The 13,503-nt window shown below is 42.5% G+C and overlaps 1 protein-coding gene across 6 annotated transcripts in view; it reads left to right on the forward strand.

The window, feature by feature from the left end:
• The window catches only part of LOC136849333 (long-chain fatty acid transport protein 1-like), a 596,150-nt gene that overhangs the window by 515,318 nt on the left and 67,329 nt on the right, over nucleotides 1–13,503 (forward strand). For all 6 annotated transcript variants that reach the window (XM_067122695.1, XM_067122697.1, XM_067122692.1 and 3 more), the window contains one exon: nucleotides 1,008–1,082. In XM_067122695.1, the coding sequence (XP_066978796.1) occupies nucleotides 1,008–1,082 (75 nt within the window). The remainder of the gene's footprint in view (nucleotides 1–1,007; nucleotides 1,083–13,503) is intronic.

The raw sequence follows: 13,503 nt of genomic DNA on the forward strand, positions 1-13,503 counted from the left end.
TTAAGTTTAACGGGACCACTGGATAGGGAAGGGATGTGTTGTTTTTTACTGGGAAATTAAGTTTAATGGGATCACTGGATGGGGAAGGGATGTGTTGTTTATGTGGAAATTGTTTAATGGGACCACTGGATAGGGGCGTGTGTTATTGTTTGTTGGAAAATTAAGTTTAACGGGACCACTAGATAGGGAGGGGATGTGTTGTTGTTTACAGTGAAGTTGAAAGAATTTTGAAAAATATCCATACTTATCTAAAAACCTTTAAAGTGGCAGAGGGAATCATTAAAGTTTTCTTCTGTGAAGACAGAAGATATCCATAACCATAGAAAAAATACAGGTGTGATCTTTTTTCATAGTGTTACAAATTTTTAAAAGTTCTGTGAATACCTATAATAGTAATGTAATTGTTCTTAGATGTTTGTTGTAATGAATCTGTTGTAATGTAAGGTGTAATGCAAATTATTTTTTGAAATGTTGCAAGATTTGTAGCTTCTTTGTTTAGTTTTGTTTTTTCTCTTTTTGCTTCATCTCGAGGTGTCAGGAATTGATAAGCTTGTTTCCTATGCTTATTGTGAACCTAAGGAGGATTGTATAAAAATATTTATTTTTTCCTATGTAATTCATGTAACTCATATTGTCCTTGTTGCAATAAAATTTTTGCTGTAGATTAACCTCTTTGTTGTTACTAAGTGGTGTTTTGTTGCACAGTATGTGTTTGGCTTTGCATCTAGTAATTTTATTGCATGTTGCTTATGTCAAGTTTGTATGCTAATGTAAAATGTTCTCTCTTATTTCTTAAGTCACTCAATTTAATTTTATCTATTGCTTTAAATCCCAGCATGTTAGAATTTGGGATTAGATAGCAAGTGACTAATTCTGATGAAGTTTTTTATATTTTGTACACTATTGTGTGAAAATATTGTTTATTTTGGAAATTTTTATTTTTATGACTATAGAATATGCTTGTCAAGCTATGTATGATTGAAAGACTTTATTCATTATTCCTGTAGGCTGCACAGTACATTGGAGAAATATGCCGCTATCTCCTTACAGTTCCAGAGAAACCAGAGGATAAACAACACAAGGTAATTACAGTAACCAGCAAAACATAATTTTGATTTGACTAAGCAGGTTATTTTTGTTTTTTGATATTGATAAAATATTTTTAATAAATATTAAATAATGCAACATGTAGTGTGAGGTCAAAGAAGACAGAACTGGGTACTGATTGATTTATTACTAGGACAAAGGTATACATAGTGTGCGGACGGAAACAAGGTGCCCGACCCCCAGTCACTGCGACCCGCACGCTGAGTGAGAGCAATTTGTGTTTGTTAACAGTCAATCAAATAACGTTAACAAGAGACAATGTACATACAATGATAAAATATATATTTGCAAAAAGGCCAGGAAATTCTACATAAAAATATATACATGAGATTCTTGCTGCGTTGATAGATATGATACATGATCGTAATTAGTGGGTGAAGAAGACGTCTTTACAAGTACTCCCCCCCAAGACAATTATTATGAAATAATGATTGGAAGATCTGTTGAATGTTAATCACGGTATCTTCTTGGGAGCAGGAGCCAATCCTGAGTTCTTGATATCTATGGTTGTGGCATGGTTTTGACTGCTGAGTTGTCCTGCGGTTTTGCTGGGCGGATGACATCCTTATTGTGGCCCTTGGGACATCCTTGTCCTTGTTTCAGGATGCCGATCTCTTCATCCGAGGTCTTGTTTTGTGGAGTAATTCTGGGACATCTGCCGATCTCCTCCTGGGTTCCGCTGTCCATTAGGAAGGCTGGCTTTAATCTGTCGATAGATATCCAGTCTTCCCACCCATGGATGTTGACGAGTTAGGCCTTGGATGTTCTACTGATGACTCGGTACAGTCCTCTGTATGGTCTGGTCAAGGGTAGGCGGTGGGCATCATTCCTCATGAAGACGTGTATACAGGGTTTTCAGGCCCTCTGGGCTAAAGTCATGGGGTCCTGTCCACAAAAGTGTTCTGGCAGGGGGTGAACTTCTTTGCAATTTCTCTTAGCCTTCGGAGGGGTGTATCTGGGTCGTCCGGCTCTGTGGGGAAGAATTCTCCAGGTACAGCCAATGCTTCGCTGTAGACTTTTTCTGCGGGAGATTCATCGCCTTTTGCCCTTGGTGCGGTGCGGAGACCCAGCAGGACCCAGGGCAGTTGCACCTTCCAATTCTTGTCAATACAATGTGCTATCAGAGCTGCTTTCAATGAATGGTGGGTCCTTTCCACCATACATGCAGGGTTGTATGCCGTCATACTGTGGAGTGTTGTCCCCAAGGCATGCCAGGGAGACCCAGAGTTCCGACAAGAATGCGGGCCCCTGTCTGTAGTTATATCATCTGGCACACCAAAATGGTTTATCCATCTTGATAATAGGGCTTCCGTGCAGGCGCTTGTTGGTGCTTTTACCATTGGGGTTGTTTCTGGCCATCTTGTGGAACGGTCTGTGATTGCCAGGAGGTATCTGGCGCCCCCTGATTGCGGCAGAGGTCCTACGATGTCTACGTGGATGTGCTCAAAATGCCGTTGTGGTTGAGGGAAGTCTCCGATACCTGATTCTGTGTGCCTGGTGATCTTACTTGTCTGGCCCAGTCTCGTACGTCCTTCCTGATCCCATGCCACACAAACTTCTCTGTCATCAGGCGCGTTGTTGTTCGTCCTGATGGATGGGACAGCCTGTGGATGCTGTCGAACGTCTGTTTTCTTCGTGACATGGGTATAAGGGGGCGTGGGCAGCCTGTGCTGGTGCTGCAGAGAAGTGTCGCTTTGGATTCACCTATTAGCACGTCTTCCCACTTCAGTGTGGTAAGTGCCGTGTGGTAAGGTGCCGTTTCCGGGTCTGCGGCCAGTTCCTTTGCCAGGTCTTCGTAGTCTGTGCCCAGGTGGACTGAATTTATTTCAATCCATGATAGGATGCGGCTACTGGGTTCTTCTTGCCGGGGGCGTAACTGATGGTGCATCCGAATTTGGAGATGGCAGCCAGGTGCTGTTGCTCTCTTGCCAACCACGCGTCTCCTGCCTTCGTGAACACATGTACCAACAGCTTGTGGTCTGTCAGGGTGGTGAATGGGCTGCCGTCCAAGAAGTACTTAAAGTGCTGCATGGCTTGGTAGATTGCCAGCAGTTCCCTGTCGAATGCACTGTAGCAGGTTTCCAGTGGCATCTGCTATCTGCTCCAGCGTGGCTCCGCAAGCGACGTTGCTGGCGTCGGCGGTAAGTCTCAGGGGTGTGGGGTCTTGATATGTTAAGGCGGTGGCTTTGACAAGGGCTGCCTTCGTCTGTTCGAACGCCTTTGGCTGTGGGGTTCCCAAGTCAGTGGTTATGGCTTCCCCTTCAGCATTGGTTAGGGGATACATGATGCGGGCGATGTCCGGCACGAATCGTCGGTAGTAGTTGACCATACCGAAGGACTCCTGCAGGGACTTGATCGTTTTTGGTGCTGGAAAATCCTTCACTGCATCCACCTTGGAGGCCGTTGGGTGGACACCTGTTGGAGAGACCTCGTGTCCCACGAAGTCTACCTTCTCCACTCCGAAGGTACATTTGTTGAATCTGACCACCAATTCGTTCTCCTGAAGGCATTTCAGCACAGCACAGCCCGGACGTGAACCAGGTGCTCCTCTGGGGACCTGGAAAAGATCAGGATGTTGTCCACGTAGCAGACGCAGAAAGGTAGGTGCCCCAAGATGCTGTCCATAGGACATTGGAATGTGGCCCTGGTGTTCCTGAGGCGGCCGAAGGTGGAGTAGGAGAAGGTATATGTCTCGAACGACCTGAATGATGGCTGTCTTCAGAACATTGTCGGGATATACTGGCACCTGAAAATAGGACTTGAGCAAATCCATTTTTGTGAATATCTTGGCCCCGTGCAGGGCTCCTGTTAGGTCCTGCTTGTTTAGCAGGGGATAGTGGTCCGGTGTTGTCACTAGGTTTAGCTGACGATAGTCCCCAGAGGGCCTCCAGGAACCGTCTGGTTTCTTCACCACGTGGAGGTGGGACGTTCATGGACTTGATGCCTTTTTGCAGATACCCATCATTTCCATCTCGGTGAACGCTCGTTTAGCATCCTGGAGTCTCTTGGGCGGCAGGCGGCGGAACTTGGTATGTGTCGGCGGGCCTGTGGTGGTGATGTGGTGATGGATGCCATGCTTGGCCTGGGTACCTGGCACCTGGTGCAGTTCTGGCTTGAAGACATTGGGGAATTCGTGCAGGAGGACACTGTATTTGTTAGATGAGATGGAGCATACAGCGAGCATTCCCGGTCCAGTGGAGAGTGGTTGGGAGAGGCAGGTTCCGGTACCCAGCAGGTTTTTCGCCCGACGTCTACCAGCAGTCCGTGTTGTGAGAGGAAATTGGCGCCCAGTAAGGGAAACTTAACATCTGCGATGACGAAGGGCCGTTCGTATGTTTTTTGTGAAAGAATAGGGCGCTCTGCAGTTCTTGGCATCTTTTCTGAACCTCCAATGGAAGTAACACCAGGCTGGATTTGTCCTCGACTTCTGCTGCTGTGGCAGTTCCTCCTTCCTGTATACCACATTCGTGTCGGGTTCTTCTGCTACCAGGCTGCAGGTGTTGTGGCGTGCTTGGAGGCCTTGGCGGCCTTGTGGAGTTTGTGTGTGACGCTTACCAGTTCATCCATTGAGAGCACGTCTGCTTCCATGATTTGTGTCCTGACCTCCTGCAGAAGGCACTGCAGGAATATTTCCCACGACAACCTGATCTCCCTTCTCTGTCCGTCTGAGTCAAAGCCCGGCAGCATCAGGAGACCTCATAGTTTGTCCCAGGCATCCCTGGGTGATGCGTCCCCCAGTGGCTGGTTCATCAGGTCAAGGGCGCGTTGGGCTTTCTCTGGGACGGGCATGGAATATGTGTCAGCGAGTTTCTTTTGTAGGTCCTCGTACTTGACTTTGCCCAGCTGTAAGTCCAACCATGGGGTGACTCTGTTGAAGACCTCCTCCTGCAGTGTTGTCATGCTGATGTCCGCTTTGGTTTCCTCGTCCATGATATTAGCTACACAGAATTGGACGTCTGCCCGCAGGAATCAGAATGCGGTATTTTGCTGCTAGAATGGTAGCAGTTTCATCGCCTGGCTTATTGATGCCTTCAAAGGCGAGAGGGGGATGCAGAGGATCTGTGTGTCCTCGGAACGACTTTCTACCTCAGTGTCTGACATTTTGACTTCACACCAAAATGCGAAATAAGTGCTGTATTTAGTCCGTTAATGGTGTTTGGGGCTCGTCAGAAGTCAAAACTATACGCCGTGTGGGTCCGTTAATGACTTCTGAATATGGTCGACGTGAATTGTAAATGGCAGGGCCAAACTGTTCGAGAACGTCAGAACATAACTGAAGAAGGTACGCCGTAATTAGTCCGTTAGTGGCGTGGGTGTTCTTTGAGAAAGGAGCTTTCAGAGGTTTAGACTTTGTCTCCGTATGGTTCCGTTAAAGCTCTCTGAAGGTAAAGTGGACGTAGTGAGTCCATTAATGTTGAAGCCAAAACCGCTGTGTTTACCGTCGCTCCTCAGGTCACCAGTTGTGAGGTCAAAGAAGACAGAACTGGGTACTGAATGATTTATTACCTGGGCAAAGGTATACATAGCAGCTTGAGGACAGAAACGAAGTGCCCGACCTTCAATTGCTGTGACCCGCACGCTGAGTGAGAGCAATTTGTGTTTGTTAACAGTCAATCATCAATAACAGGAGACATGATGTACATACAGTGTTGAAATATATATTGGTGAAAAGGCCAGGAAGTTCTACATACAAATATATACATGAGATTCTTGCTGCGTTGATAGATGCGATACATGATCGTAATTAATGGGTAAAGAAGACATCTTTACAGTAGATTTAAAAACTTCCTAATAGCTACAAACTATGTACAGAAAGTGTGGTAAAAAATTTGACAATTTTTTAATGCCGATGCTCGAAGTTTTGCAACATAAATAAATTTCATATATGAAACCTAGCTCTAAAGAATACTACAGTATATCTGCAAATGTGCAAGTCAAGCAAAGGTTAGTTGTTTAGAGTGAAACTCATGACATCATGTTTTCCTTCTAAGGTTTTGCCTATGCTTAGTAAATCAATCATGTTTTGGTTGGATATCTGCTATTTTAATCTATATATTGTTCAACCATGGGGTATTCTTGTTTCATCTCCCACTACTTAGGTTATGTGCCCCATTAAGTGTGTGGAGTATAGTGATGTGAAATTAAATTCATCCTTATAGTCATATTTATTTTCCACTTCATTTTGATATTCTAGCCTAGCATTACAAATTGTCAAGCCACTCATGATAATTGCAGGGGAAATTAACAAAAAACCATTTTGAATTCCAGAAAATAAGTCTCAAACTTATGGTGGCTGACAACTTACTGTCCAACTTACCTTAGCCTCCTCTTCGCTGTCTTGACTGTCATTTCCAATATAATGGGAGATCTGGTGATTTTATCAACCACCTGATAATGTTTGGACCAGAGAGGTATCAATATGGTAGTCATATTCATATCTCAGGGGGAGGATTGTTTTCAGAACTAGTCCATGGATTCCAGGGGTGGCCTCCTTTCTGGTGATGGGATTCTTGGCATTCTGTTCAGTTTGCCCACTGAGTTGATTAAAGTTGAAATGATTGTGTTCTACTCCATCAAGAGGGTGTGGCCTACCTTTGAACCACCTTAATCATTGTGTCATCCTTTCAGGGTAGAATAAGGAGCTGTTTATGGAGGAATGAGCTCCATGTAAGCTATTGGAGACTTTTTGAGATTTCAGACAATTTTTCCCAATACTGTGGATGTAGCTACTGTCTCTTACCCTAGGAGGCCATGATGATTCCTTGATGCTGTTAATGACTCTTGACTCTTGTAAGGTTACCTCTAACCCAGGTTAATTTGAGGAACCAATATTTGTTAATAATGTCTGCAGCAGTTTGCCTAATGTGCATTTAAAGCCTTTGAGTAAAAAGTAGTGCCTACCTTAATTATTAAAACAAACCATGAAACTAAGATGAAGAATAGGTACATTCTTCATATTGGTCAAATACCTATTGATTGTCATTATGAAAATAAATGGATGGTATTTAAAACATGGAAAAAATCAGAAATACAAATTTGAAACTCCCAAAGGAGGATAAAAGTGGGAAATGTGAATCTCTTGCAGCAGTTGTGAGTATGCTTTTAATGCAAATTGCAATATTTAAAAAATAAGATTTAACAGATCTAAGGTAACGGAAAATGAATCTGCTGACCCCACAGTAAAATTAATGTCTTCAAGAATATGCAAGCCATCCCTATGAATTATTGTAACTACAAGAGGAAATAATTATAATTTTTATGAATTTTTGTAACTACAAGGGGGATAACTATAATTGTTATGAATTCAGCTAGTTTATACAAAAGAAAGTTGGTACCATTGAATGTGGAGAAATTTATATATTTGGCAAGAAGTCAGTCCTTATATATGCAAAGCAAAAACCACGGTCCTACATGTTAACCCATGAACGGATAGATAGTATTCAGTAGATACTGAACCTCATTTAAATTTTAGCAATGGAAAAGGTGTTTTTAATAAGGATTTGTACGAGTATACTTTTCCTGGAGAATGAATACTAAATATATGCCTCAGGGAAGTATATAAAGGTTTTCTACTTGCATCCTCCTCTTTGAATTTCTGAGGTCCATAGAGCTATAGTGACCATCTTACAATGGGAGATGGTAATGTGTCATTCTTTGTAGATACTGTACTGAAAATGAAAATGTTCTGTGACAGTTGCCCCACTCCAGAACGTGGAGTGTGCATATGTGTTGCATTGAAACTGCTCATCAGGGATCAAGTATGTAGGGTATTTGAAACAGTATCTGAGCAGGAAAAAAAATAATTTTATATAAGTAACTTGCCAAGTAATTACATATCTATAAGCTTCCTACCTACAGCAGCCTAAAAATTTCAAAATTCGCAGTAGCGCTAGCATTTGTTTTGGTGTAGGTACATGCCCTGCCCACTATCAGGGACCAGGAGGGACAACTTAGCAGAGAGCTTCAGTTTGTTTTCTACTTCATCATTTTTTGGATGCTTTTCAAGTTATTTGGTGAAGTACTCAATTTTTATTGTAGCCATCAAGCTTTGGTTATTGTGTTAGCTTTGGTTAACTTTAATCATAGCTTTTATTCAACATGTCTTATTCTAGCTTTTCAAGCGTTAGATTTTGCTCTAAAGGTTGTAAGACTAGATTAACTAATTCTTGTTATAATTCTCACATGAAGTGTGTTAAGTGTAGGGGGCAGGATTGCAATAAAGAAAATACTTACATTGAATGTCACAATTGGGATGATAAAAAGTGGAAGGGTTTGTGGTCCCATCTGGACAAATAAGATAAGGATAGAAAAAGGAAGGCAGCTACTAGAGCCAAGAATAGGGCTAGTTTAGAGCCTGCTCTTGTGACAGAAATTGTAGAGGATAGTGCCCTGTTTCATCTCTTATCCTTAGCCTTCCTACTTCTATTCCACATACTCCTGTTCCAGGTTCCCGTGCTTCTAATCTCAGCACCACTACCAGTCTCAAATCTAGGTTCGACCAGGAGTGTGAGTTTTTGGCCAACACAATGATGGAGTTGGGGTCCTCCTTTTCGGTCTGTTGTTGAAAAGTGCAATGTGCAAAGTGTCAGTGTTGTGCAGAGTGATTGTGTTGAGGAGGTGGCTGCCTGTCCCACCAGTGCTCCTAGATGGAGGTCCCTGTCCCGCTCCCCCGCACTGGGGAGAAGACATACCAGAGGTCCAAGGCAGGCTGATGGGGTTTGCCCATTGGTAGTCACCCCTTCCGTCGAGCCTATTGCCTGTTCCCAGGCTGCGACAGAACGCTGCTGGAAAGACATCTCTGTTATTGTGCGTCTGTCATATTCGGAGGATTCCAGCCCTGGCAAGAAGCGTCAAGGGTGGTACCTAGCCTCTTCGCGCCCACTCAAGAGACATACTGCCAGTGCAGACAGCTCCCCTCTTCCAACCAAGAGGTCCAAGGAGGCCAGTCTTAGCCCTCAGCCCTCATGCAGTTTCGCTGCTCTGCCTTCTACCCCTTCAGCCTATCCTCTCCAGCCTGCTTGGGACAGTCCAGAGTCAATCTCATGTTTTGATCGCCTGTTTTGGGCTCCCAAGTGCCAGGAATAACTGCTCAAGAACCTGTCATCATCTGCAAAGCTCCTTCTTGCTCCCGAGCAAGCTACACTTCCCAGACGTTCAAAGCCTGCCTCTGTGCGCCAGGCTCCTGCTACAGAGCGCTTAGCGCTGACTCCTGGGCGACAGGCGCCATCTCTCTCTAGCTCGGTGCCAGCTTCTCCTCCTCTTAAACCATGCACGTCAGCGCAGAAAGACCCTTCGCTTACCCCTATTAAGCATCAGTTAGACGATCTCTTTGAGTTTTTTTAAGAAAATTCCAGCTGTCTCCAAGTCTAAGGATACGTCGTTGTCCCCTTTTTCTTCCAACAAGGAGGATACTGGGCAGGATTCCACCCCTTCTTCCTACTCTGCCTTGCTGAGATACTTCCTCAACAACTTTCTGGATTTTTTCACTCCTGCAGTCCTGATTTCTCCTGCTTCGACTTTCCTCATGAGGAAACTTCCTGCGGACAATACTCTTCCAAAGTTAGTGCTTTCCTCGTTTACAAAGAAGATGCTTCAGGAGTGGAAGTCTGATTGGCCTTTAACCCTTAAACGCCGAGCCTCTATTTACAAAAACGTCTCCCGTATGCCGGCGGCGTTCGGTGAGTTAGCGCCGAAGAGGAAAAAATTTTTTTTCAAAAAATCACAGCACGCTTAGTTTTTAAGATTAAGAGTTCATTTTTGGCTCATTTTTTTTTGTCATTGCCTGAAGTTTAGTATGCAACCATCAGAAATGAAAAAAATATAATTATCATATATAAATATTGAAATATATGACAGCGCAAAAAAATTTTTTCATATATAATTTTATACAAATCGCGCTGTGAGCAAAACGGTTAAAGCTAACGGGTTATTTTGTTTTTCTTTGTATTGTACACTAAATTGTGATGATTTTGGTATATAACAAATTGTAAAACGATCACAGCACCACAGAGAAAATATTATCACAAAATGATGCATGAATTAAATGCTAGCGGACGTAAAAAATTTTTTTCAAAAATTCACCATAAATCGAAATATTGTGCTAGAGACTTCCCGTTTGTTGAAAAATGAAGCTAATTGATTGAATATTACTAGACTGTAAGTGTTTTAGCTTACAATTGCAGTTTTCGACCATTTCGGTTGAGTTAAAGTTGACCGAAAGTCAAATTTTTTCTATTTATTGTGATTTATATGAAAATATTTCAAAACTGATAAAAGCTACAACCATGAGTTATTTTCTGTTGTATTGTACATGAAATTGCGCACATTTTCATATATAAAACTTTATGTAACGACTAATATAAAACGGTGCAAATATTACGACAACGTGACGAAAGAATTTCTGAGATGTTCGGCCGAGTTACCGCGCAGACGTAAGGAAAATGTTTTTTTCAGAAATACACCATAAATTGAAATATTGTGCTAGAGACTTCCAATTTATTGCAAAATGAAGATAAACGATTGAATATTACTAGAATGTAAGAGTTTTAGCTTACAATTGCGTTTTGACCATTTGGTCGAGTTAAAGTTGACCGAAGGTTGAAATTTTGGCAGTTATCATGATTTATGTGAAAATATTTCAAAAGTGATAAAAGCTACAACCATGAGCTATTTTCTGTTGTATTCTACATGAAATTGCGCACATTTTCATATATAAAAGTTTATGTAATGACTAATGTAAAACGATGCAAACATTACGATAACGTGACAAAAGAATTTCAGAGATGTTGGCGAGTTACCGCGCGCAGACGTAAGGAAAAAGTTTTTTTTTCAGAAATTCACCATAAATCGAAATATTGTGTTAGCGACTTCCAGCTTGTTGCAAAATGAAGGTACATGATTGAATATTACTATAATGTAAGAGTTTTAGCTTATAATTGCGTTTTTTTACCATTTCGGTCGAGTTAAAGTTGACCGAAGGTTGAAATTTTGGCAGTTATCGTGATTTATATGAAAAAATTTCGAAACTGATAAAAGCTACAACCATGAGTTATTTTCTGTTGTATTCTACATGAAATTGCGCACATTTCCATATATGAAACTTTATGTAACGACTAATATAAAACAGTGCAAACATTACGACAACGTGACGAAAGAATTTCTGGCGCAGACGTAAGGAAAACGTTTTTTTCAAAAATTCGCCATAAATCGAAACATTGTGCTAGAGACTTCCAATGTATTGCAAAATGAAGGTAAATGATTGAATATTACTAGAATGTAAGGGTTTAGCTTACAATTGCATTTTTTTACCATTTCGGTCGAGTCAAAGTTGACCGAAGGTTGAAATTTTGGCAGTTATCGTGATTTATATGAAAATATTTCCAAACTGATAAAAGCTACAACCATGGGTTGTATTTTGCTGTATTTTACATGAAATTGCCCACATTTTCATATATAAAACTTTATGTAACAGCTAATATAGAACAGTGCAAAAATTACGACAAAATGACAAAAGAATTTCTGAAGTTTTCGGCCGAGTTACCACACGGGCGTAAGAAAAAAGTTTTTTTTTCAAAAATTCACCATAAATCGAAATATTGTGCTAGAGACTTCCAATTTGTTGCAAAATGAAGATACATGATTGAATATTACTAGAATGTAAGAGTTTTAGCTTACAATTGCATTTATTGATCATTTCGGTCGAGTCAAAGTTGATCGAAGGTTGAAATTATTTGTAGTCGACGTACGGTACGTCCACTTGACACCCAACAGACAATTTTAGTCGACGTATGATACGTTCCGTGGGCGTTTAAGGGTTAAGAGGGAACAGGGCAAGGCCACCTTTGCTTCTCCTCCTTGTAAGCTGGTGAAGAGGAGCTACCGCTTTTACGCCACCAGGGAAGCCCCTTCTTTGGGAGTTTCTGCCTCCTCCCAAGGGGACTTCTCCAGCCTGGTCGATGTGAGTCATTGGTCTGCCTTTTCCTCGGCCAAGATCATGTTCTCCTCTCCCAAGTTAGACCACTTGACCAGGAATCTGTTTAAGGTTTTGGAAGTTTATAGCTTCCTCAACTGGACTATTTGAGCTTTAGCCAGGAAGATTGAGGATTGCCCAGGCTTGGCAGAAGATTTTGCGACAGATTGGTTGGTAGTTTTATCATGTGCCGATAAAGCTGTAAGCGATGGGTCCACAGAGCTCACTTCCCTCTTTTCTTTATGCATTTTGAAGAAAAGAGAATTGCAGTGCTTGTTCACTACAAAAGGGGTTACCACTACCCAAAATTGGCGCTCCTGTTCTCTCCTCTTGACAAATTGCACCTGTTTCCTCAAGATGTTGTTAGGGAGATTTTGTTGGTTTTGCAGAAGAAGTCTACCATGATCTTCTGGCCCAATCTACCAAATGGCTGAGGGACTCCTCTTCCATTGCAGCAAGACCCTTTTCTCCGCTTCAACCTCATCCCTTACGTGGAGGAAAACAGAAGACCCAACCAAGACTTCGCGTGAATCTACATCCTCCCTTGAGAGCTATCAAGAAATCCACCTTTAAACCAGCAACCAGGAAATGAGAGTTCAGTCCTTGGCACCCTGGTAGGAGTGAGACTACGCCTCTTTTGGAAGGAATGGGGCCACAGAGGTGTGGAACCTTGGATAGTCAAGGTATTGAGAGAAGGCTACTCCATTCCTTTCAAGGAGAGGCCCCCTTTAGCCAAGTCACCAATTGTCTTGCCAGCTTACTTGGCAGACTCTGAGAAGTTTGCGGCCCTTTCCCTGGAAGTTGAATCCTTTCAATGCAAGGGAGCAGAAGAGGTGGCCAAGAATCACAATTCAGAAGGGTATTACAACAGACTCTTTGTGATCCATAAATCATCGGAGGGCTAGAGGCATGAATCGGTTTGTTCTGAAAATGAAGTTTCACATGGAAATGAATCAGTCAGTCTTGTCGTCCATCCATCAGGGTGACTGGATGGTTACCCTGGACATACAGGATACTTACTTTCATGCCCCCATACATCTGGACTCCAGAAAGTTTCTACGGTTTGTCTTTCAGGGCAGGGTTCTCCAATTTCTGGCCTCTTGGCAGATGGCTGCATCTTCTAGGCATAAATATATGCCTCTATTTGGACGATTGGCTTCTCCGGTCTCTGTTGAGAGAAAAGTGTGCAGAGAACTTAACGAAGATTCTTCACCTGACACAGGAGTAAGGCATTTTAATCTACAACCAGAAATCACAGATGATCCCAACTCAGGAGATTCCGTTTGGGGATGATTCTGGACTCATGGACTTTTGGGCTTCTCTTTCCCCCCAGAAGAGTCGCCTCTTACCTTCAAACTGTCTGAAAGTTCCTCTCTCAAATCTTGCTCAGCAATGCAATGGATGAGTCTCTTGGGGACTCTTGCCTC

The sequence above is a fragment of the Macrobrachium rosenbergii genome, chromosome 20 (assembly GCF_040412425.1).
Source record: "Macrobrachium rosenbergii isolate ZJJX-2024 chromosome 20, ASM4041242v1, whole genome shotgun sequence".
NCBI classification, from domain to species: domain Eukaryota; kingdom Metazoa; phylum Arthropoda; class Malacostraca; order Decapoda; family Palaemonidae; genus Macrobrachium; species Macrobrachium rosenbergii.